This window comes from Ooceraea biroi, chromosome 2 (assembly GCF_003672135.1).
Source record: "Ooceraea biroi isolate clonal line C1 chromosome 2, Obir_v5.4, whole genome shotgun sequence".
In the NCBI taxonomy this organism is placed as follows: Eukaryota; Metazoa; Arthropoda; class Insecta; order Hymenoptera; family Formicidae; genus Ooceraea; species Ooceraea biroi.
The window spans coordinates 5,558,929-5,583,732 of record NC_039507.1 but is presented as its reverse complement, the minus strand read 5'-3'; the positions used below and the strand labels follow the sequence as shown (position 1 = coordinate 5,583,732).

At 37.0% G+C, this 24,804-nt stretch overlaps 4 protein-coding genes across 12 annotated transcripts; 3 read left to right on the top strand and 1 right to left on the bottom strand.

Moving 5' to 3' along the window:
- Positions 1–474: 474 nt before the first annotated feature.
- On the top strand, positions 475–8,369 carry LOC105281636 (E3 ubiquitin-protein ligase Bre1). 3 transcript variants are annotated; one of them, XM_011342996.3, is made up of 16 exons: positions 475–745; positions 1,694–1,861; positions 2,341–2,527; positions 2,614–2,802; positions 2,874–2,992; positions 3,153–3,389; positions 3,478–3,603; positions 3,732–3,905; positions 3,997–4,254; positions 4,346–4,477; positions 4,788–5,059; positions 5,175–5,328; positions 5,416–5,529; positions 5,685–6,069; positions 6,284–6,378; positions 6,490–8,369. In XM_011342996.3, the coding sequence occupies exons 2-16, from the start codon at positions 1,712–1,714 to the stop codon at positions 6,769–6,771; spliced, it is 2,874 nt and encodes a 957-aa protein (XP_011341298.1). In that variant the 5' UTR covers positions 475–745; positions 1,694–1,711; the 3' UTR covers positions 6,772–8,369. The 3 variants fall into 3 exon arrangements, with proteins under 3 accessions (XP_011341298.1, XP_011341297.1, XP_026831217.1); XM_011342995.3 differs by having other exon boundaries at positions 476–745; positions 2,871–2,992; positions 6,490–6,771; XM_026975416.1 differs by lacking the exon at positions 475–745 and having other exon boundaries at positions 1,712–1,861; positions 2,871–2,992.
- Positions 8,370–9,882: 1,513 nt separating this feature from the next.
- LOC105281639 lies at positions 9,883–13,878 on the bottom strand. 4 transcript variants are annotated; one of them, XM_011343006.3, is made up of 12 exons: positions 13,435–13,878; positions 13,045–13,264; positions 12,607–12,854; positions 12,292–12,481; positions 12,034–12,189; positions 11,723–11,894; positions 10,828–10,932; positions 10,667–10,749; positions 10,528–10,589; positions 10,394–10,446; positions 10,178–10,298; positions 9,883–10,098 (listed from the first exon to the last, which is right to left on the bottom strand). In XM_011343006.3, the coding sequence occupies exons 1-12, from the start codon at positions 13,723–13,725 to the stop codon at positions 10,012–10,014; spliced, it is 1,788 nt and encodes a 595-aa protein (XP_011341308.1). In that variant the 5' UTR covers positions 13,726–13,878; the 3' UTR covers positions 9,883–10,011. The 4 variants fall into 4 exon arrangements, with proteins under 4 accessions (XP_011341308.1, XP_011341306.1, XP_011341305.1 ...); XM_011343004.3 differs by having other exon boundaries at positions 9,883–10,298; XM_011343007.3 differs by lacking the exons at positions 9,883–10,098; positions 10,178–10,298; positions 10,394–10,446; positions 10,528–10,589; positions 10,667–10,749 and having other exon boundaries at positions 10,834–10,932; positions 11,473–11,894.
- Positions 13,879–14,097: 219 nt separating this feature from the next.
- LOC105281637 lies at positions 14,098–15,070 on the top strand. 4 transcript variants are annotated; one of them, XM_011343001.3, is made up of 4 exons: positions 14,109–14,223; positions 14,302–14,329; positions 14,488–14,699; positions 14,785–15,070. In XM_011343001.3, exons 3-4 carry the CDS (start codon positions 14,527–14,529, stop codon positions 14,999–15,001), a joined length of 390 nt encoding a protein of 129 aa, XP_011341303.1. In that variant the 5' UTR covers positions 14,109–14,223; positions 14,302–14,329; positions 14,488–14,526; the 3' UTR covers positions 15,002–15,070. The 4 variants fall into 4 exon arrangements, with proteins under 4 accessions (XP_011341304.1, XP_011341303.1, XP_011341301.1 ...); XM_011343002.3 differs by lacking the exon at positions 14,302–14,329 and having other exon boundaries at positions 14,098–14,223; XM_011342999.3 differs by having other exon boundaries at positions 14,132–14,417.
- A 907-nt stretch (positions 15,071–15,977) lies between these two features.
- Positions 15,978–20,662, top strand: LOC105281640 (zinc finger protein 135). Its single transcript, XM_011343008.3, has 3 exons — positions 15,978–16,241; positions 16,785–18,299; positions 18,399–20,662. The coding sequence occupies exons 1-3, from the start codon at positions 16,077–16,079 to the stop codon at positions 19,218–19,220; spliced, it is 2,502 nt and encodes an 833-aa protein (XP_011341310.2). The 5' UTR covers positions 15,978–16,076; the 3' UTR covers positions 19,221–20,662.
- Positions 20,663–24,804: the final 4,142 nt, after the last annotated feature.

The window sequence follows — 24,804 nt, the reverse complement described above, 5'->3', positions numbered from 1 at the left end:
TTCTTGAGACGTTCACTAGAGACATTGACCGCAGCGCCAACTACATGCATCTTACGGCTCTCTAGAACTAAAATATGTTCATTGTATTGTCGGTAAAATCGTTGTTTAATAGTTATTTTCGGAGCAGGGGGTCTATTACGTATCTCTTCACGGAATGAAAATGTGAAAAATGAGCAAATTTACTAGAATATTTATAATTTAATTAGTCAACACCTAGTGAATTTGCTCACTTTTCGCATTTTCACTCCGTGAAGAGATACGTAATAGACCCCCAGAACTTCTTGATCGAGCTGATTACGAAAAACATATAATTATTACATAATTTACTTTGTAATGTGTGCGATCGTAATTTCTAGAACGATGAAGTGCGAGCAACCTAACTCGGGAAGTTCCCGATCTCGCAGCACGGTTTACCATACGAGCAAAGATATTGATCGCACGCGGGCTCCCCGTTGAGTCTCCACTTTTTCGATTTGCCACGACGTACGGTTCGCTGCACGCGCGTAACCGCGATGGTGACCAATGGTAACTTCCGTTAGGACGACGTATTGGCGGTCCGCGCTTCCCGATCAACTTCTCCGGCGAGATCGTGTAAGATGCTGAAATTTCTGGCACCAATTAATCTGGCACGTCGATGAGCTCGACGTATCGAAGAATGGCATAGTCGACAAGCGTAAGCGAGTAACGCGCTACTTGTACGAGGTGAACGCAGCAGCTTAATCTTCATTCTTGCAGTGGACCACAGGTAGAGCTCCCTCGTTCAACTAAAAGATTCTACTTCTACATGCCTCATTGCTGTGCATTCCTAAGATACAATAACATTTTTATGCCGATTATGCATCCTTTTTGCCACATACGTGTGTGCTTTCGTCGTAAAAGAGGAAAATTCAATTGTCACGATGACATCTTTGATTGTTGTTTTTCATGATATTTTGAAATTCTTTTTTTTCTTTTCTTTTATACGCGTTTTTAATTGCGTAACGCTAATTTTGTATATATAAGGATATATTAATAATATAATATCACGTGATAATAGGAAGTATTAATGAATGTATTAAATATTGTCGACTCGTATCTATGTGTTTTTAACATATGAATTTCTATTTTTGATCGTGATGTAAATGTTGTTTTGTATAACCTGTGTAAAATCTGAATGCAGGACGTAATGCCTTTAACCATTTATTATTATATCATTTATATGTGAAAAAAGTAACTAAGAAAATTGTAGTAAAATGAAAATTCTTTATCCTTTTAGGTTAGTTTTAACAATACATTTAGGGTGCGTTCACGTTGGGCGCTTTAAGCAGCTGCAAGCGCTTATAAGCGTCGCTCAGACAGTTCTCTTTGACACTATAAGCGCTTAGAGAAGCATTTATGAGCGCTTAAAGCGCGTGAGCGTCCAACTAACAAACAGTGAATGCACCCTTAGTATGTTATGTGTATGTTGCTCAATATAGGTATATAATTAGTGTTTTAATTTTTTCAAAAGTATATTCTATACATTTTCTATTTACAATATATCCTATAATAATATAATTAAAATAAAACGTTTTATATAGATATCAATATTGAAAATTAAAAAACATCGCAATATACATCTATGTATCATCAATTTATATTACGCGTTACACAAAGATATTCTTTAACATTTTGTATAAGATTTATTGTATTCATCGCTATTTACGCTTTATAGACTAAATACAGCACAAAGATGTCGAAGCGACCAGCAGACAGTGGAGATTCTTCACAACAACCACCCATCAAGAAGGTACAATTTGAGCCAATTCTCATTGGACCTATCTCTACTCTTGAAGAGATGGACATGAAAGTTCTACAATTCCAAAATAAGAAACTGGCGCAGGTACGAAAAATTTATACTATTATTTATGGCTAATTAAATAGACTAATTGAAAAGAAAAACAAATATTAGCTTATAGTAAAATTAAAATAAATATTCCGTTGCAATAAAAATATTTATTATTTTTTATTACTTTATCTCCTAAAACTTCAGTTTTTGTGTCATATTTTATATTACACAAAAACACTTTGATATGCATTATTTTCATAATGCTGACTTCTCTTTCGAATATATTTATAATTCTTTAGTTTGAAAGAAATATAAAATATAATTTATAACATAGATAGATGCTTTTATAGTCACTTGGGCATAGAATTGGATTTAATTTTAATTTGAAATGAAATAGATCATGTGATTCCTGTTTTGATATCCGAATAAAGTTAAATACGTTTTTATGGATAAATTTTAGACACGACAACATGATTTTAATTATTCTTATGATTATATTCATGTTATCGCACTAATTTTTTATATAATGTCAGAGATTGGAGCAAAGGCATAGAATGGAAGCTGAGTTAAGACAGCGCATTGAACAGTTAGAGAAACGTCAAATGCAGGATGATGCAGTACTTAACGTGGTTAATCGATATTGGAATCAGTTGAATGAGGATATACGCGTGCTACTACAGAGATTCGATGCTGAAACTGCAGATGAATCCGAGAATAAAAGTAAAAATGCTTTGGAAAATATTCCTTGCGAAATTCGATGTAACAATATCAGATCTTTTCAACGAGAAACGTTTTCGTAATTACAGATGAGAGCGAGGCTACAACATCGTTTCTCATGCAGCTATCCTCCTGGGACAAGGAAGAGTTGGACGATAAATTAGCGAATCGCGTACAGGTGTCGAAACGAGCGGTATCGAAGGTCGTGCAGGCATTTGATCGGTTGTCTCAAAGAAATGAGAAGATCTCCCTCGCGCTCAAAGGAGAATTTAATGGTGGTAAGTGCGATTGTGAAAGAATTGTACATATTTGAGAATACAATTAATCTGTAAATCGTATCGCACAGAAGAGGCGCCAAACATTGACGAAGTCGTCCGTCGCGCCAATGCGGAAATACAGATGGAAAATAGAAGTCTCGAATCAACAAACATAGAATTGCGTGAAAAATATCACACTATGTCATTAAAGGTGATTAAGTAATTAATTTTTATTTTTAGTCTGTCTTTATTGCAAGACTTTTTGTCCTTTTTGTTAGCACCTAAAGAACAAAACAAAGTTGTGGGAATAATTAGTCGTGAAAAATTCGTCGATAGTAGGAAAAGTCTCTTTACCATGTTCTTTTTTATAGATGTCACAACTGCAAGATACCATAACGGGAAAAGATACACTTGTAGCAGAACTGCGAAATCAGGTGGACGATCTGCAGTACGAATTAAATAAAGTGCGGGCAAGGAATGATAAACTGGAGCATCATCTTGGCGAAGCGATCGAGAAATTGAAAGCGTTTCAACAAATTCACGGCGCGGATGACAAGGGCAGTAATAAGCCAAATACCTTGGTTGCCTCCAGCGTTCCGCAGACTAAGGTAAAATCTTGTTTTCTTGCACAAAATCACGGATAATAGGTTAATTTAATCTAACACAATTTATCCTTGATACGCTTCGTATTTACAGCTTGACGATTTACAACGCGAACTTGAAGAGACGCGTGAATTAGCTAATAATAGACTGCAGGAATTGGATAAATTGCACCAGCAACATCGCGACGCTTTAAAAGAAGTAGAAAAATTGAAAATGGATGTGAGTGAACACGATCTCTTTTGTAAATTGCATTTCTATTAATTTTATTTATGGTAATATTTTCATTTGGTCTCGCTTGTGCCGTCAAACGGAAATAGTAACTAATATTAAAGTTGACGTTATTTCAGATAAGACAACTTCCCGAATCGGTGATCGTGGAAACGACGGAGTACAAATGCTTGCAGTCGCAATTTTCTGTACTGTATAACGAATCCATGCAATTAAAGACGCAATTGGACGACGCCCGTCAACAATTACAGTCGAGCAAGAATGCACATTTGCGTCACATCGAGATGATGGAAGTGAGTCTCCATATTGTGCAAAATTTTGCATTCATGATAATCACGGTCTTTCTTTTTTTATTGGAACGATGTTCTTTTTTTTTTTATATAGAGCGAGGAATTAATGGCTCAAAAGAAATTGCGCGGAGAGTGTATACAACTCGAAGACGTGTTGGCGCAGTTGCGCAAGGAGTACGAGATGCTTCGAATTGAATTTGAGCAAAATTTAGCAGCCAACGAACAAACGGGTCCGATTAATCGAGAAATGCGGCATCTAATCACCTCCCTTCAGAATCACAATCAACAATTGAAGGGAGAGGTGCATCGATATAAACGGAAGTACAAGGAAGCTTCGACGGAGATACCTCGAGTATGGCCTAGTTTACATACCGATTGTTTAATAATACATTTATTTAGTCATTGGCTGATTAAATAACTATTGTTTTGTAATATGTTTTTAGCTAAAAAAAGAAGTAGAAGAATTGACAGCCAAGTTGGGCCAGCAGACGGCTCAGGAAAATAAAGAAGGAAATAATTCAGATGGCAGTGGGAAAGAGGAAGATGCTTCAAATTCTTTACCAGGTTCCGCACAGGTATGATTTTCAACAAAGTAATCAAAAAAATAATTTAAAAGTTGCCTTCTAAATTTTTTAAAAGTTATTTCATGTAATATTCCATCTTTATTTTATTTATTTTATTTTATTTTTATTCTTCTATGCAGTAAATATTATTCTATGTACATTTATCAAGTTTCGAAAGAAAATCTAATCTACGAGTTAACAAACATTGATACCTCAAGTATTGAATTATTCTCTTAAATTATGATGAATTATGAAAGTGAAATTTTATGTTTGTTAATTGATTGACTTTTTATTAATATTTCGCTAACGTTTTGGCAAATAGATAAAAGAAGAAAGTGGTGTTACGATAAAAAGGGAAACCAGTGCCGATGAAGAGGTAGAAACTATCGAAGTAGGAGAGGGTGAGGGCAACAAAGGGACACCAGATTCCCTAACTTTAACCTCACCGACTCTAAAGAAGGAGAAGGATATCAAACGTGAAAAGGATATTAAGAAAGAATTGTTGAAAACCGAGCATCGTGATCCAACTCATCGCACCAAGGATGCGAAGATGGCGGAATCAGAACTCGTGAGAGATCTGAAGGCACAACTTAAGTATGTTCGGGGATACTCAACACCGTCGTATCCAGTAGCAATATTTTATCATGACAACATGCAATTCCGAGAAAGACAAAATTTATCATAAACGGAAATAAATGTCCGATTTCAGAAAGGCCGTAAATGAGATGAAGGAGATGAAGCTTCTGCTGGATATGTACAAAGGAGTTGGAAAGGAACAACGTGACAAGGTACAACTAATGGCCGCGGAGCGCAAAACTAGAGCGGAGTTGGAAGACTTACGACAGCAAGTCAAAAAGATTCAAGTACGCAGTATGAGAGAAGATTATTTAAATTATATTATTATGTTATTAAGAGACAATTATAGCTATGATTATATAATATAATTTCAGGAGAGTAAGCGAGAGGAACGTAAAAAGTTAGCTGACGAGGATGCACAGATAAAAATTAAGAAATTGGAGGAACAAGCTTACACGTTACAACGGCAGGTCGCTTGTCAAAAGCAGGTAAATCAATAAATCACGTAGATTGTTGTTACCTTTGTCACAGTTTTTACTCTTTTATATATATAATATAACGATTAAAAAATTATAGTTAATTATATAATGAATTATAAAATATTTGCGAGAAATTTATTATTACATATATATATATGTTACAGGAAGAGGAGGCGCTTTTGAATGAGATGGAAGTTACTGGGCAAGCATTTGAGGACATGCAAGAGCAAAACTCTCGGTTGATACAGCAGTTACGTGAGAAGGATGACGCGAACTTCAAGCTCATGACGGAAAGAATTAAGAGCAATCAATTGCACAAACTTGCGAGGGAGGAGAAGGATGTGCTGAAAGAACAGGTGTCTACGTTAACGACGCAGGTAGAGGCAGCGAATGTTGTCGTGCGAAAATTAGAGGAGAAAGAACGTCTTTTACAAAACTCTCTCGCCACAGTAGAGAAGGAATTGGCTTTGAGGCAGCAGGCAATGGAAATGCATAAACGAAAGGCGATAGAGAGTGCACAGTCTGCCGCCGATCTCAAACTCCATCTCGGTAAATCATTTTATATAAATACGAAAAGTGTAGAAATAAAAATTAATAATAATTACATTAATTGCCCTAATGAATTCACGAGGCATTTATTGTACTATCTCATAGATATCTTCTGTAGTCGTCGTTAGAGAGAAATAGCAGAAAAGATAAATACTAAATATTACTAAAGACCGAGCAAGAGAGAGAGAGATTGACGGACTTTTATTTTTTCTAGAGAAATATCATTCACAAATGAAGGAAGCGCAGCAGGTCGTAGCAGAAAAAACTAGTTCTTTGGAAGCTGAGGCGTACAAAACTAAGAGATTACAGGTACGAGTGATAATATCAGATCTCAAATCGTTTTGCATGCATTTTCTTTACAATTATTATTATTATGGAATCGATACGCTGAATTTATACGCGCGTTGTGTATTTCCGCAGGAGGAAATAGCACAACTCAGACGCAAAGTCGAACGTATGAAGAAGATCGAACTCGCCGAGACCTTGGACGAAGTAATGGCAGAAGAATTGCGGGAGTACAAGGAAACGTTAACGTGCCCGTCTTGCAAAGTAAAGCGCAAGGATGCAGTGCTGACAAAATGTTTCCACGTATTCTGTTGGGATTGTCTGCGTACGCGTTACGAAACGCGTCAGCGGAAATGCCCAAAATGCAACTGCGCCTTCGGCGCCAACGACTATCATCGGCTGTACCTGTCTACATGAAGAAGACGGTGCTGAACGTTTTCACTGAAGAACATGCTGTGACGTAGAGTGTTTTGTAAAGTGTTATGTACGCATTTTCCTCTTTTTTTTATATTTTTTATTTATTATTCTGATTTTTTAACGGAAACGTGGGAACATCCCCGTAGTGCGTCAACGTGTGACAATGAAATTATTTTTGCTAAATTCCTATTAAAGTTACAGAAAAGAGAATTTAAAGTGTAGAATTGAAGCAATTCGAGTTTTGCTTAATTCTAACATTTGTGTGTCTCTACGTAAAGCTGCGACTTTTATGTTGTTAACCGAGATGTGTGAATCAGCAGAGGGAAGCAAGAGGAAGGATGAGTGAGTGAGTGAAAGCGATTGCATTTTTGATCGATCAGTAGGTTTATGGTAATTATAGATTGTAATTTTGCGAGATGAGAATCAACTTGTTTGACAATATTTAAATCTCGATTTTTTTAACAAATCCGCACGAGATAGTCTAAAACTTCGTACAACATGATGACCTAAAATAATGATTCTCAAAGTATTGAAAAATAATACTTGCTTGGAAAAATGTGTCTTCATACATGATAAAACATAAGATTAAATTTATTTAGTTAAATGGACTAATAATCGCTCTAAAGAAGCCTGGGAATTATTTATTTCGATAAAATTCAATAAAGGCAATTGTAAATGGATTTAATTGACCATTGTGATCAATGAATAAGTCATGGTTCAAAATATATGATTTTTGCACATGCTGCACAAATATTTATATACTGGGTTGAATATATTCCTGAAATATATATAAATAATATATAAAATTACATAATTGTTTCAACTTTTATTTTGAAACTGAATGCTGGAAAAAGCCTCGAAGGAGCATTAGATTATTATATATAATTAATTACAGATAATTATTTACGGATCTACTCCCAGTAAAATCAACAATTGGCAATATAAAATATCATAATTAGAATAATTTATCCTATTCTTTAGTCAATATAGTCTGCGTTTACTTTGTCCCTATATGATGCAAGACAAACCCGTTTACGACACTGAAATCCTACATCAAATTATTCGATACTATCTATAGTGAAAAAGAATTTTGCCTATCGTAACACCTATCGTTTTTTATTCGAATTTATTTTACTCGAAAATTACTTATCGTCAAGTTGCAATAGAAAAAAAAATCGGAGAAGAATTTTTGAGATACTTTAGAACTACATATTTAGATGTAAAAAGAAGTAAACAAAAAAATATACGCGCATGTGCATGCGTGCGCGTTGCAGACACATACACACATATACATGTTTAGTAACTGAACTTAAAATAATATAGTGAATTGTGTTCTACACAATTCAATATAAGAACTAAAATAAAATTTAATAAAACGCTCTAATAAAATAAAATTACTATAATGGCGAGATGATTTACAACCGTTCACAACGTAAATCTGCTCGAAGATGTATAAACGGTGCCTACTTGCCACTACCGTATTAGCTTATTGTATCTATATAGCATAGTTTTCAAATATTTTCGCAGATATTGTGAAAGTGAATGTGAGCATTTGTATATACGTGTAGGTGTACTGTTATTTGTAAAGAAAAAAAAAAGTGTGTGTGTGTGTGTGTGTGTGTGTGTGTGTGTGTGTGAATAGCAATTTAGATAATTTATTTCGATAGAATTGTATCGATACACAAAAGATAGGAATTGCGTATATAGGCAGAGCAAAGTAATTTGTTTCGCAGATTTTTATTTCACGTGCTCCTTTAGCATAAGCTTTCGGTTTTGATGAATGTTGTAACCTATGTTGTAAAGTAGTGTAAGTAAGAGGGACACACATTACCTCTTTTGTACATATTTCATATTCGTGCGCTAATTTTTATTTTATACGGAGGAAATTTTTTTAATGTAATGATATATATGTATAATATCATTATATATAATTTAATGATACGTAAATATATACAATTGAATTTAATGATATATAAATATATATAATTTATATTACACAAAATTATAAGTTATAAAAAATTGAAAATCAGTACTAAAACTAAATTCTATCTCTTTATTATTTGCTAACCTTTAGAAGAAAAACTCGTAGCAAGGCTGCCTAAACAGGAACTTCTTTTTAACTACTTTACAACATGTAAGGATTTATAACACTACAAAAGGAACATTCTGTTTTTTTACAGACATTTTGTTATTCTTTGACGTGTATTTTCTCGTACTTCTTTACTTTTAATTACTGAAATTTCATTTCTTTCCGCCGACCAGATTAAAGTCAAAAAACGTTTTAAAGAAAAAATTCGTGTGTGCTACTTGTTTTTCTCTTTACAACTTGTTATAATAACTTTGTATTATAATTTATATATGTAATGCATAAAACTGAAAAGTATAATCAGTTTTTTCTCGTGATAGAATTATCGATACCATAAAACATATTATAACTTGTGGCAGACAGTGTTTTCGTTACTGCTCGAAAAAGATTTGTATATTTAATATTTTCGTTTCTAATTCCCAGAAAATGAAAGACGGAAAATTTTCATCCTTATATTTTCGAACAAATATTTTATTTGAGAAAATAAAAAATTTTCAAATATGGTGCGAAGAAAATCAAATTTGTACATTTTTCTATTCTTTTCTTAAAATTTCTAAAACACTTTATTTTAACAAATGATATTCTAATAATGTAACTTATAAAATTTAATTTCATCTTTAAAAAATTATTTAAAAAATTATTTTATAAATTGTGATAAATAGGAGTTTTGACTTTTATGTTTACCTTGACAAGGCTTTTCAAAATTCGTCCTAAAGCCAAATAAATATCAATAGAGCTTTCTAAATTCTATCATTTTTGTTTAACATATGTTTCTTCAATTAATCAATACCTTTTGAAATAATTTGCCGTTTTCTTGCGCACTCTTAGCACGCACTGTATATATATAAAATTGGTAAGATTATAAACAAATAATTACAAAGTATCACGAAACGCGGCTGCAACACGGAAGCCAAAAGTGATAATTATAAAATATCTTAGATTATTTGTCTTGTATCTATTATCGTTATTGATTACAGTTATAATTCACTATACTATTCTCAAGATAATTTCTCTAAACTCCTATGTAGTAAGTAGCTCTGAACTTTATTACGAATCTTTATTGAGTGCCATGTACAAAAACAAAACTAAGTAAATAATCATGATTATTGCAAAAATGTTTCATAGAAGATATGGAATCCATGTATAAAGAAACATTAAGATGAATTATTCGGAGAATTTATTGGTGCTAATATTTCGTTATATCTTCTCAGAGTTTGAATTTCCTTTTGAAAATGCGATAGCTATAAAATAAGTAGAAGTAGTAATTTCATTTAGCGTAATTAAAGCCAATAAATTTTGATTTAAACAGAATAAGTGTACCTTTTCAATTGCAGTTTGCAGATATTTTTGTTTGGATTTAGGTGTCAGTATTTCTAATGATTCTGTAATTTCAAGCTTATGCAGAGATTTTGATAAGTCTAGAAGTTTTTGATTTATATTTCTGAAATGTTAGAGAGAATTTTAGAGATGTATGAAAAAAGATAGATATATAATTTACGTTTTACGTAAGATATGCAAGACTTATTTTTGACTTACACTGGCGGGGTAAATTTTAATCTTCCCTGTGTCTGGCCTATTGCACATTTTTCCTAAATCGGTTAAAATTTATTTTTACTTAAAGAGAGTTTTAACTTAAAATTTTCGGAATATAATGTGTATCGTTAAATTACCCCTTTCTGTTGTTTTTGTAGTGCAGGATAATCTTCAATGTCGATCGCGAATGGAATATCATCTAATAGATAAATATCTCATAATAAATTATAGTAGTAAATCTATTTTTGATCGTTTAGTAAGAGTATCGTTGTGTACCTTTATTTCTTTTTGATACCTTCTCCATACTTTTACCGAAACTTCGTTTGTCACGTCTCCATTCTTTTATAATATCTGAATCTCTAAATATTATATGATATAATTTATACATAATTAAATAATTACGAATCAGCAAGGACAATTTAAAAGAAATGTCTTACTTAATTTTTTGAATTGTTGCCGATTGTGCACTGAGCAAATCTCTCGCTTTAGAAATCCAATACATCCGTTGTTCCATAGCCAAATTCGTTCCTTTACCCTCGCATCTAAATACAAAACACTGTGCGTTTTTACACGTCTAACACTCAAATAATAAAATGATAATCAAATTTCTTCCCGAAGAAAAATATCGAAAATTCAGCGATGTAAATAAACTACTGCAACATTTTATTTTTAAGTTTTGTTCGTAGGTTTTCTTTACTATTAGCAAGTAAGACTAATCTTTCTAGACCGAATCAACTGTTTTGTATCTAATTTGTTCCGATACCGAGATAATTCTCCAAACACGACAAAATGCAACGCGAGTCTTTCAGTTGCGTCGGTCGCAGCCGCATTCTTTGCATGTCTTTTGTCACAATATCGAAAACCAACTCCGTGTGTTCAGCGTTCTTTTTTTTACCCTCATTCAATGCGACGGAGTTATCGGATTTTTTCGCGAGTGCGATATACTTTGTCTCATTGCTAATTGCCTTGATTTTACACTCCTTCCCGCGATATTGCCTGTACGTTATCAGCCCCGTAACGTTTTGCCTAACGTAACGCGATCTAGGCGATGGCCCTATCAAGTGTAAGATTTTCGCATTTACTTCGGCGATCTCATTCCTAATGCAAGTTTTCCTGATGTCGTGGCACGAAGTTATCATGTTTAGAAACGTGTGCTGCCCATCGTTTCTTTGAGCGTCAGTCCTCCCTTTGTGACTCTCGTCCTTGCATCGGGCAGCAGCGTCGTTCCGAGCACATGCACACGATGCACAGAGAAAACTTGTATTATTATGCGTGTCGTCGGTATTATTCGCCGAATTTTCCGAAAAAGTGTCAATCTTTATATTGATGTACCTATTGCTCGGTTTGTACGCTCTACTCTTCTTCCTGGTTGACATGCCTGTCGATGAATCACCGATGTTATTCGCGCTCTTCAACGTTCGCCGCGAAATTTTCGGTAATTTCAATCGCTTCTCGCGAGGAGATTGATAACATAAAATCGTTGAGAGCCTTGGTTCGATCCTTTCTGAAATAAATTTTATTCAATTCCAACTTGAGTAATCGCACGTAGTCGCGATTATCGATTTAACAGCTTGCCCTGCGAGTTTGAATAATCACTTGCTTGCGTGATGAGGTTTAAAAGAAATGCTATTTGAAATTCTTACGTTCCACGAACTTCACAGACCCGTTTGGGTGCAATTTGTTCCATTTAGTACGGAGATAATTGAGGATACTCGAACATCCAAGAGCGATTACGTCCTCCGGAGGTTCAACGATAGGATTGTGCGCTACATTGAGGATCTTGAGTTTTGGTACCAGACCTGCAACAATCATTACTTGAAAAAGGAACGGAAGGGAAAAGATCTTGCTACAATTTAATATATTGGCAAGATAATTGTTGTTACTATATCACATTTATTTACAAAGTTCTAATGGCAACTTTTCGATTTTATTTCCTTCTAATAAGATGGTCTCCAGCGAAGGATGCGATTTGATGCTCGCAGGCAAACTCGTTAATTGATTATTTCGAACGTCTAGCCATTGCAATTTTGGCAAAGAAGCGAAGAGTTCTTTGGGAAGTTCGGTGAGACTATTATTCTCCAAATATAGCATCTGAAGACAAATAAAATACTTTTAATCCATATGAAAAATGGAATAATGCGAAAAAATAAGTTTCAAGGATTTGAAACAAAAATCCTCACGCGCATTTTTCATTCTAAGAAGTGTCAAGTTCGTACTCGTATTATAAAATAGTTCTTGACCATCTCGATAGGCAGTGACGTGAGACCAGTGCCTGCTAAATCTATGAAGGTCTCATTGTACACTGGAACCTTTTCTTGTGGTGGCGTCGAAGGTGAAGCAAATCTAGTCGAAGACTTGGGCGATGTTTTCCTTCCTGCTACCGACGAAATATCTGAAGCACTATCGGCCAGTGCATCTTCGCTAAGTGAGAGGTATAAATCGTTTCCTTCATTGTCCTCCGGAGCTTTGCACGTATAAAGTCGACGCATTAAAACGTGTAATAAAAAATTATAATTTATAAGTTTGATAACGAATAATGTATTAGAAATGATAAACAATTTCCAAACTATTGAATAAAATTAATAACTTATTAACAAAGGATTTATAGTATTTAAATTAAAGAAGTTTCAAGAGACATGATATTTTATATTTACCCAGGATCGTAGAGATAGCCTTGCTTGTGTTTAAGGTAAGGTCTTTCGCTTTTTTGCTGGAGGAAGCATTTATATTTTCAAACACATTGCCAGTGTCTCCTTCGAAGATAATATCAAATCCTGTTTCTTCATCATCGTCGAGTGCCTCCCGTTCCAATGCTTGCGAGGATCTTACCGGAATGTCTTCGGAATTGCTCTCCTCGTTCTCGACATTGTTTGCCTGCAAACGTGTATAAAGATACATTGTAACTTATGTATGGCTACTATAATTGTCTAAATTACCTAAATAATTAAAAAAATGGCAACTATAATTATCATAAAATCGCAACGTGTTTTTATTTTTGAATTTATTTAGATAATTTGCGAGAGCGATCGCATTGGGAGTCACACCTGTAGCTCTGTTTCCTTGGACGTATCATCATCGTTCGTATCTGCGGTTGATTGCTCACCGACCAATTTGTGTACGTCGTTTTCCGCATGGCTCACGCATTCGTGGATGGATAAAAATTTTTCGGGTTTCGAATTCTTGGAAAATCCGTAATACTGAGCAAGAAGGGCGTCTGCAATATCGGACATTTCAAAAGTGAACGAAAAGTTTCGCGTGAGCTCAGTGAGCTGATGTGAACGCACTCGAGAATACGAATAATGTCGATGATAATTACAACTCTGTTGTTTACTCATCACCTAGGTGATTCTCTTGCTTGTACGTGCATATGTAAATACAAGCAAATATATACATATTATACATATATGTCTCAACAATTAAATACACCTCAATTCTATCGAACATTTATGGAAAATTCTTGGAGATGATTATTAGGAAAAAGACAGATTTCTAATTAAAAAGATTTCTAAAAATGGCTCTCCAAGAAAGTTGGAATCGAAAACTTTGCAGTTGATGTTTCAAATTCTTCAGAATATTTTCTATCTTCTTCCTCTTTTCAATTAAAAAGAAGAAAAGGAAGCATTTGGAGCATAAATTAGACCGCAGTTACATTGTCAAATATAGTTTCAAGAAATTCTTGCAGATGGCAAAACGGTCCCGTCACCGTGTTTACCAACATAACCTCAAAGTGTCCAAAATATTTACCAGCTACATAACCTCAAACTATTCTTCGACTAAACTTTAACGGATGACGACGCGGTATCCTAGATAAGGCCAGTTGTTCCAATTTCCTGGTAAGCTAACAGTTAAATCATATATCTGTCTCTATTTTTCCTTCAAAAGAAAGATAGATAAACATATTTTAACTGTAGTTTACCAAGAGGTTGGAACCGACCTATAGTAAGTATAGAGTCATCAAATCAATAAGGAAAAAAAAGAAATCGACTACTTAAACTTGATTATTGTACAGATAATATCAGATAGTACGGTAAAAAAATCATAGAATTATATTTAAAAAATATTTATTATCTGTATATATATTTATATTTGTTATACAGCATAAAGATTCAAATGTGTCAATCAGAAATAAGGAGGAAATGAGTAATGATCAACAATTAAATGTAAAGGAATGTGATGCTACTACGAGCACCAGTTATGAAGAAGCATATCTAGAATTTGTAACTGTTAATATGAATCAGGATAATTCACACGTATCACATATCATTCCACTTAAAGGGCAACATTTGGCTCTGTTGGATAATGTGCTCAGGTAAAATAACAAAAAAAGAAAACATACTTACATTTTATAATCAAAATTTTGTTTCTTTCATACACAAACACTCGTTATTGTACAGCAAAACCCTTCATGTCAGTGAAAAAGAAATGAATGACGTGAAAGATACGAAAGAATTGCGCCGTGCAAAATTATACATTGAAAAATTGAGGAAGAAGTTGGACCTTTCTCAAAAAAAATATAAAAGACTGCAAGAGAAAGCTACTTCTCTCGCTTTTCTTGTGAAGCAGTTGCAGGATAAAAAATTACAGGATAAACAATTAAAGGAAGATATATAGTTAGAAGTAAGTGTCATGAAATATATGTAATAAAATGTAATATCTAATAAAATTTATTTTCTCTATATATATCTGTGTAACATATTTTTACCCACATTCCTTTCTAGAAAATAGTAAACAGTTATAAATATACTGGGTTAGTTATAAAACAGACTCCAGGATCCCCTTAATAATACTATTATTTCTGAAATCATTTCTTTGGAATTTATTCTTCTATTGCGCTGATCTGGTAATGCATAAGTCTACAGATACCATCAGATCTTGTATTTAAAAACAAAAAGTGAACAAATAAAAATATGTTAAAAGTATTTATATTAATATATTAATATTTATATATTAATTTATATATTAATATTTATTAGAAAAGGAAACAGTATTTCTATGTATTATCAAATAGTATCAATTTTGATAATTTTCCTCGTTTGCTGATGGGATTTACATCTTTAGTTACATATTTGAAAATTCGAATGTGAATACAATTACGATGGGTCTCACATACGCACTACCACACACACACCGTCGCCATTTTTCGTCAGGTGTCATGGCCGAAACCGGAAATCCGCCCGGCCTCAGCGCTTTTGACAAAGTTTTTTTTTATTTACAAAAAACAAAAATAGCTTTGGAACCTAGCCCATAGTTTGACGAAGTTAGCGATCTAGCAGAGAGAAGCCTGAGAGCGGTCACGCTCGCGTTTTAACTGTAACGCCTCAAACGTGGACATTGAAGTGATTGAAGTGATTCTGTCTTTATTGCTCATTGAATATTGAATAAAGATAGAATGACGCCGCGAGCGTTGGGAGCGTCAAGTGGAACGCACATGTCCACGTTTGAGGCGTTACAGTTAAAACGCGAGCGTGACCGCTCTCAGGCTTCTCTCTGGATCTAGTATGTACAGTATAAACATCTGTGGGAATAGCAAATCAAGCAAAAAATTCTTCCGAGAAAACTCGTCACGTCGAGATATCGATGTCGTTCGAGATGTATCGCAGGTCGAAAAGCAAATGGTGGTCGTGTAAATGGCACATAGCGAGTAGTCGTATTGTTTCGCGAGGTAGATTACGCTGCCTCCGTATCAATGGAAGTTTCAAATGACGATGTGATGGTGAATAACACGGCTTGTACGGAGCGACTCGTCGGCGACGAGTGCCGCGTGTGCCTCAAGTCGTGCACGGAGACGCGTCAACTGTTCCACAACGGCGGTGGAATACCGAGGAAGCTGATGGCCGTTGCCGCCGTACAGGTTAGCTTTCGCTTGCTTGATCTTAAACAATCGTTATTTCCTTTGCGCTTCGAGTCGCTCGAGACCATTTTCGTTCTCTCGCGTCCTATCAACGATACTTTTCAAGATAATACAATATTTGATGCCGTGCTACGTGCCATTCCTGCGTCTCCAACACATTGTTTTGAATGCAACAAACGTAGCTTTCTGCTGAAGGCGATCCTGCTACGGGATTAATAAGGGTATTGTAATTAAGAATTGTACGAGAAATTGTTTCTAAAGTTTCCTCTTTGTTGTATGTATAATCTAGCACAGAAATAATTCATCACGATGTCGCATTGGTTTAATATAACGTAAACAATAACATCAATTACTTGTATATTGCTTAAAGAGATATTTTAATAAAACATTCACCTAGCAAGCTCCGTTCAGTTCCCAATAGTCTGGGCTACCGAAACCTTGATATTTTCCTCAACTCTTATGGTTTCCACAATATAATTCTTTTTCTGAAATGGCATTTTATAGACTCGCACTATACAGTGTTTTTTTTTAAATAAATTCCAGGTAGAGGAAGGAGATGGCCTACCAACTTCCATTTGTTTATCATGTAACCACCTGCTTGATCTGTCCTACGATTTCAAATGCCAGATTCAGAGGTCTGATGTGAAGTTACGCGAGATCCTGCAGCTGCAGAATGAGGATACAAAAAATGTGGTATTAATCAAGGACATCATCAGCGACGTCATTTCCGATGTCGCCTGCTGTAAGAAGCCACACAGTCACATAGCACAACAGATCTACTCATCTCACGATATCATTGCGTTCGACAACACTAGCACGATACAACAGCCCGACGCAACCGTTAATGGCGAATCGTGCATGACGCATGAGTTCATGCAGAAGACGCAGGAGATTGTCGATCCGATCGGAAAGGATACGCAGTACGATACACTTAAGGACAATGTACATAACACAGAAATGATAGAAGTAGCCTTGTGTCACGAGACGCACACGGATAACGTACTTGCCGACCAGTCGGACAGATCGTCTGGCTCGACAATGGAAGACAAGTGCGTGAAGCAGGAACAACTGCTGTTACCCGACGACATGACGTCGGGCAGTCTGGTGGATGAAAGCAGGGAAGAAGATGCGCTAAAGATCGAGGTGAAGAACGACGCGTCGTTGGAGGATTTTGAGAGTGTCGCGAAACAGAGCGCGATGCTAGGCACGGATAATCAGGGTGCAAAAGGCAGCCCGAACTGCAGCGACGACGAGGAGAAACCGCTGATAAGCAGAACGGCCAGGCAAAAGTGCTTGCACTGCATCAAAACGTTCACGACGAAAACGGCGTTACAGCGGCACATGATCATACACAAGACGAAACTGCGCTACGTGTGTTACATGTGCGACAAGCAGTTTTCGAATCTTGCCAAGTTGAAGAGTCACGTGCTCAGCAGCCACAAGTCTCACGCGGCGGACACGAAAGCGCCGCAGGAGCAGAGGCAGGAGGATAAGCGAGTTAGCAAAGCGTCAGCAAAAGTCACGAGAAGCAGCAACGTGGTGGATGCCACGAGGGAGGAGAAGAGAAACTTCAAGTTCACCTGCAAGGTCTGCTCGAAGCAGTTCATCTATCAGAAATCCTTCTTGTCGCACGCGAAAACTCATCCCGAGTACAACGAGGAGACGTCGGACGACGTGTGCCACGATCAGCCCGCGAATAAGACGACCAGCGAGCAGAAGGACAACAAGGCGCCGACATTCAGGGAAAACGAATTCGAGGAGGAGGAGGAGGAGGAGGAAGATGACGACGACAGCGATCTGCCGATCGAGAGCCTACAGTGTACGCAGTGTGGCAAGCTCTTCGCCACGAAGAGAAACTTGAAGAGGCACATCTCGACGCACAGCGGCTTGAAGTTCAACTGCTCCACCTGCGGAAAGGGATTCTCAAGAATCGACAAGCTGAAGGATCACGAGCAGTCGAAACACAAGGAGGAAATATTCGGCAACACGGACGACGAGGACGATGACGAGGAAGATAATGAGAACAAGGTCAACGAGAATTCCGAAAGCCGGAAGAAGGTAAGTCCAGTCCGATCACTTTCATTTAGTACAGTTATTGCGTTCGCGCAAAACAATAATGAGGGACTCCAACCAAATTTTCGTACATTCCCATTACAGGACCGACACAACAGACCGCACAAATGCGCGCACTGCCCGAAGGCGTTCGCGCAGGCTCAGTCCCTGGCGAACCACGTGGAGAGACACAACCGCGTGAAGGACACGCAGAAGCGATTCCTCTGCGAGAAGTGTAGCAAGTGCTTCGCCCAGAGCGGCTCGCTCGTGGCGCATATGCGCACGCACACCGGCATCAAGCCGTACGTGTGCAAGATCTGTAGCCGCGCCTTCACCAAGAGCACCTACCTGCAGCTGCACCTGAGGACGCACAGCGGCGAGAAGCCGTACATCTGCCAGTATTGCAGCAGGGCGTTCGCCAGAGCCAACACACTGGCGCGTCACATCACGATGCACACCGGCGAGGCCAAGTATCAATGCGGCATCTGCGCCAAATCCTTCCGACGACTGACCTCGTTGAACGAGCACACGTACACGCACACCGGGCAACGGCCGTACGCGTGCAAGCTCTGCACCAAGAGGTACAACAACGCTGGTTCATTATACGCGCACACGAAGAAGTGCAAGGCGCAACAGATGTCCGGCTCGACGACGACACCGGCGACGTTCGCGGTATCGGCAGCGGACAACGTGCCACAACAGAATGATGCGCCTATGCCCCAGCTACTGATCTACTCGCAGAGGAAGCTGGTGGATGACGCAGCGGTTGGCCAGGTTGCACCTACGTCGCAGTACATGGTAGCCAATATGCACAATCAGAAAACGGTGCCGACCAACGTGATACCGCCGTTCACCGTAGAAGACCCGAGTGTGTACAACGCGAAGCAGTTCAAGAACTCGTACTACGCTATTTATCCGAACATGTAACGGTATGTCGACTGTCCATCATGTCCGATCGTCGGTTGATTCGTCCATCGTCGTCTTCATCCGGCAATTTTGTTTGACTCGTGCAGTTCGCGAACAAGGTTAGTTTGTTAGATCAAGAATTTAAATAATATTACGTTGAAAAATAAAGAAGATCTGCCAGTCTAGCATGCTCAAGAAAGTGGATTTAGAAACTTCAGTGTTTAAATTTATATATTTTAATTTTTATACAAGAGAGTGATTAAGTAAGTACTAATTTCACAGAATCGGATTTATATATATTTATAACACGATCGAAGAAATATTTTTCTTTATGCATAAGGAAGATTAATTGTTTAGATTAATTCTTGTTGAATTTTTTAAAATTTATACAATAATATGGGCATGGCATAGTAGACAGTGCACGAGTCTATATACAGTATCCAAACATTTTGTTGAACAATATGTATTCTTGAGCATCAGATTGCAGTAATATTTCGTGGATAACTCAGGTTACAAAAGTTAAAAATTCTCAACATAATGTACAAAATACAACAAAAAGAATGACATTAAAATTAGGAAAAGTTAGAGTATTAGCAAGTGAGGATCACAAGAAAATTGTATAAATAGTTTATATAATGTTGGGTAGGTGGCTATAACTAGCTTTTTAATGGACGATATGCATTCGTTGATTTACAACATGTATACAGTGTGTTTCATTACGAGCATCATAATGTAATTCGTTGAAACAACGATATAAAATATTTATTATCTTATGATAGGATGCATCTTTTTGTTTTGACGGTTACAAAAATTTTTCGACATGCGCCATTCCATACACAGTCAGTGGTGGTACCAGAGCGTGGAGGCTATAATGCTATGTTTTAATGTACAGAATTTTCAGAAAGAAATTATCACAAAATTGTTAAAAAGAACTGATTTCTTAAATCATGCGATGATGTGTGTGTGTATATGGACAGTCTGTATACATACTATATATTATTATGTTAAATATAAAATCTCCTGAGCGTGGGCATACATGAAGACTGGAGTACCATAAATCATTGAGGTAAAAGTAGATGATCATGCATAAAATGTCATTAACGTAAAAGATATTTTTGCTGCAATTATTAATATTAATTGGTAACGTTACGCACACGAAGATTTTTTTGCATGATATGATTATACTAATGTAAAACGTTGCAATAATTGATTTTCGTACGGATACTTAAAAAAAAATTAAGTATAATATACAATCTGTATATCTAAAAACTATTAATTATATATAGATACATATATATATATATATATATATTTATGTAAATAGTCCAAAATAAATTATATTACGTCTTTGTAAAAATAGCAGATATCCCAAAAATGAGTCGCTCATAATTTTATGGGGCATGATGGGTGTCGATAAGGCTAATTCAATGCAATATTTTATAATAAACTTTATAGAAAACTAATATATATCATGTTTTACGCTCCTCTCCTCAAAACAGAAAAACAAAACAAAATAAGCAGTTCGTAAAAATAACGTTGAGTAATTATTATTTAAAAATGACGTAAAATGATGTATGAAACGAGATATGAATAGTAAAAGATGTATTGAATTTGACCGAATCATTAATGTAATCTTAAAAAATGATAATTTACAAATGCTATCACAATATTTTCTTTAACTTATTTATATTCCGACCAAGTATTTCGAATTTATTAGCAAAATGCAAGCTATTTCTAACACATATCCATCATAATATGTATTATGACACTTTTGCTTGAATTTACATTTACAAAAACATCTCTAATTTGTAAAAAAAACATTTAAAAATCCGAGATGTTTTTTTGCACAAGTACAGTATGAAAAAGAAAAAGTAATGTTTTATTATATTATATATAAATTATTTTAACCCTTAGAGGGCCGGGATTTGTCCATTGAAATTTGAAATTTTTTAACGTAAAATTTATGCATATATGCAACCTATAGGTTCCGTAAAGTTCCCAAGTTCGTACCTAGCCCATATATGGGCCAGTCCGGCCTCGAACGGTTTGGTAAATATTCAAAATTTTCAAATTTTAAATCTTAGTGTTTCTAAGGGTTTTTGATATCGCTAATCACGATTTTAAGATCAGATTATCGAAATTTTACATAGGAACAGTGTTGCCAACTTAAATAAGCCTAAATGAATAATAACAGTTACATGCATGTATAAAACTTTCTTTGGCGTTATCCAAAGCTAATTGCATGGACATAGAAAGTTTTGTAGCTCCTTTTTTATTTTTTTATTTTATAGTTTTATATATACCTATATATGCACATTAAACAGTTATTTATCTTGTAGCCACTATAGTGGCCCATATAGGGGCCACCCCGGCCCTCTAAGGGTTAAGTATTCTTTACCTTGTTTGCAACTTATGAAAGTTGAAACTGATAAGTGCAAACATCATCACCTCGCCCTTATTATTATATTTTAACGTTAAATATCTGATAAAGATATGAGTTAAAGATGTAAGCTGGACTTGTATCGCTTGCATCCTAAACGCCATTTATGGATTTCCTTTGGAAGTTCGTGGAAAACTCGCCAATTCCCGACGTACCCGCTCGCATGAAAGAAAAATGATCGCCCGCTGTTTTCGGGTGCCGAAATATTAAATTGTATTCCTGCGGGTCTTCGGAACCGAGAAGTAGGATGCAGGACCATGGAGGGTGTCCGAGATCACTAACCAATATTTAATCAACTTTGCAGGAGAATATTATTCTCCGGACAAATCAAGGACATATGTATCAGACCGCCAAAGGGGGACCGGCACACGTTAAAATGTATTGATATCAGGCATACACGCACTTTATACATGTATTGTCCCCTCAGCAAACAGTGGCGTAATCCTAAAAGCATTAATTCTAATAAGTAAATTGTTACTTAAATATTAATTTAATTATTTTAACGTGACTTTAAATATCGTACAAATGTGACTTAACTGAAATTAGAAAACAAATAAGGAAATCTACAAAAATATCAGTGCAAAATATTGATTATTCTTATTAAGATTCTTCACCGATAGAATTTTCTAAGTCAGAAAAATGTTAAATAAACAAATTTCTTTATTGACAATGATTTTAATAATTTACATTACATGTTATATTAATTTCTAAATTACGTAAGTTGATTGATTTATGATTTTTTCTTTTCCTAAGGATTGCATAAATTAATACATTTTGCATTTGTTGGTCACTAGAGAATCTTTTGATGTCAATGCAACGTCTGGCTCATTCATCCAATCTCAAATTCCGGGTTTATCCAAAAGAATACGCCTATGCTACGTTTGATTGTAAGTATATGTGTGTATCGCCTGGAGATGTGCATGGTGGCAGCGTGCGACACACGTTCCACGTGTCGGGAACGGAATTCCCCCGGGATAAGATTCAGGGAAGAGGGTAGAACACACCGCGACTGCTCTCATCGTGGCACATCTCTCTCTCTCTCTCGCTTTCTCTTTCTCTCTCTCTTTCGTGAGAACAAGTGCAAAACAAATGTCGCACAGGAACGGTCGACCGATGCGCACCACCGCGCCGTGCTCGTGAAAATTGTTTCTCTAGGTTGAGATAAATCAAATTTTCCCTTGCCCCTCTATCACCCCTCGCTCGCACCGTGCGAAAGACGTGAGAAATTTTAATTTACTCGGGGGTGTCTTATCTTGTGCCAAAGATATGTGATATGCAGGAGCTACCGAAAGTATTATGTTACTTCCTGATGTTTTTGATCGTTTGATTGATGAATTCCGACTTTGATTGACGAATTTCGACTTGACAGACTCAGACAGATTATATGAAAAATTATATGCTCTTCCTTCGCAAAAATTAAAGTAAGATAAACTTTTGCTTTTGGTTCTTTTTCTCACAGCTTTCTATTATTAATAATAGAATTTAAGTTTTATTTAATATGATTTAACATGTTTAGTTGAATTTTTGATACAGTAAACGTATAAAATATATGTCCATCTTCACATTTCATATGTCACAAATGCACACAAACATTATTAAACTCATCAAAATCATGTTTGTCGTGAAAAGCATCAATAAAGAGATATCAAATTAGAAAGAAAAGATCGCCTTTTAAACATTTTAAATATGAAAAATCACTTTTTCATTACAAATTCAATCAAAATAATAGTTGCAATATTTTTCAATTATACCGTATATCTTTAAGTACACACTTTTTACGCTTTAAACTCCAATTCGAAAAACATTCTCATGTTGCAATTGTCAGTAGTATTTTTAATCTAAATAATGTTTCTAATACCTCATAAAAATTATTTAAAAATGACAAATTCTTTTATAAAATAACCCGGTAAATGAGATGGGTAGAGCAAACTCTAACGCAATATTGCTGCTCGAGACAACTGAGAAAAAAATTATTCTATCAACAGCGGCAATTATTAATGAAATAAAATGTGTATTTAAGGACTGGTTTTTGATACATTTGATGAACTTATTAAAAAAACATTATGTTCAACGGCCAGAGTGACCAGTTCGGGCGTTCTGGCGTCGACGCGCGACGCGAACGGTCCGTATCCTTGATATCCTTCGCACGGCACGGCACGGCACAGCAGCAAAGTCCTCCGAGGGTGTCCGCCGCGTTACGAGACGCGACGCAACCTCCTGCAGACTCCTCGCGTCCACTGGAGCGGTCAGGATGCAGCGGCGTTCTTCGTCGCCGGCGTCTCCGCCGACGGAATCGATCGTAAAGTCGAGGGTGGGGCGGCCGGAGGGGTGCGTCATCGAATGATAGCACTCATTCGAGCTGATGGCCGTTTGGGGAAGAGGGCCGTCTGGCCTGTAACCCGTGGGTGGCTCCGCGTAAACCTCCGGGGGTGGAAGTTGACGTTGCGGGGCGGCGACTCCGCTCCCGTTCTCGTTACGGGGATGGTTCGGCTACCGACGAATCAGCTGCCGCAGGACGAACGCCCTGCGAAATGCAACCCCCGGGGGTGGCTGCCGCGGCCACACCCACGTTCCTACCCGCGACACAGGCGGTTATTGAATTAAGCTTATCATTTGATTTTGAGGAGACCCACCAGTCGGTCGTACGGGGCGCTCTTAAGCGGGCCGAAAAACTTCTTCCTATCCGCGGTGTAATCGCAATAATTTGATATCGCTGATCCGATTACGCGTCATAAGCCGCTATCGAGGAGCCCAGCCGGCAACCCGGCCCGATTCCCGGTCTCGTTGAAACATCGCCGACGAAAGAGAGAGCGGCGTGCCGCTCCTGCCGCTCGCGCGTCTACCCGGGACTCACCCCGCGGCCGAGCGGGGCCCAGGAACGCGCGTGCGAACGGGCCCGGGCGGACAGTCGCGCGGCCCGCGCGATTCCTCCAGATCTCACCGTCGCGTCCGACGTCGGACACTTTCGCAACAACCCGCACAACCCCGAGAGTGTCTTCCATTTCCGCAAAAAAAGTTCGCGAGATACATCCCGTCGCTGTCGCGGGACACCCAGTAATGTGGTAGACGCGGCCGCGACGTCTAACGACGGCCGCTCGCCGCCGCCGTTATCGTCGTTTTTGAGTCTCCCCGAGTGCGTGTCAGCCGGGGCCGCTCCGCGAGTCC

What these genes read in the sequence shown, in the direction of transcription:
- LOC105281636 (XM_026975416.1), top strand. Translation starts at nt 1,712, where the DNA reads ATGTCGAAGCGACCAGCAGACAGTGGAGATTCTTCACAACAACCACCC. An exon ending in CCAGCGTTCCGCAGACTAAG is followed by an intron (nt 3,390 to 3,477) that starts GTAAAATCTTGT and finishes TCGTATTTACAG; the next exon opens with CTTGACGATTTACAACGCGA. An exon ending in TAGAAAAATTGAAAATGGAT is followed by an intron (nt 3,604 to 3,731) that starts GTGAGTGAACAC and finishes ACGTTATTTCAG; the next exon opens with ATAAGACAACTTCCCGAATC.
- LOC105281639 (XM_011343003.3), bottom strand. Translation starts at nt 13,725, where the DNA reads ATGAGTAAACAACAGAGTTGTAATTATCATCGACATTATTCGTATTCT. An exon ending in GGCTATCTCTACGATCCTGG is followed by an intron (nt 12,855 to 13,044) that starts GTAAATATAAAA and finishes ATACGTGCAAAG; the next exon opens with CTCCGGAGGACAATGAAGGA. An exon ending in AAAGTTGCCATTAGAACTTT is followed by an intron (nt 12,190 to 12,291) that starts GTAAATAAATGT and finishes TGATTGTTGCAG; the next exon opens with GTCTGGTACCAAAACTCAAG.
- LOC105281637 (XM_011343002.3), top strand. Translation starts at nt 14,527, where the DNA reads ATGAGTAATGATCAACAATTAAATGTAAAGGAATGTGATGCTACTACG. An exon ending in CTGTTGGATAATGTGCTCAG is followed by an intron (nt 14,700 to 14,784) that starts GTAAAATAACAA and finishes GTTATTGTACAG; the next exon opens with CAAAACCCTTCATGTCAGTG.
- LOC105281640 (XM_011343008.3), top strand. Translation starts at nt 16,077, where the DNA reads ATGGAAGTTTCAAATGACGATGTGATGGTGAATAACACGGCTTGTACG. An exon ending in TGGCCGTTGCCGCCGTACAG is followed by an intron (nt 16,242 to 16,784) that starts GTTAGCTTTCGC and finishes AATAAATTCCAG; the next exon opens with GTAGAGGAAGGAGATGGCCT. An exon ending in ATTCCGAAAGCCGGAAGAAG is followed by an intron (nt 18,300 to 18,398) that starts GTAAGTCCAGTC and finishes TTCCCATTACAG; the next exon opens with GACCGACACAACAGACCGCA.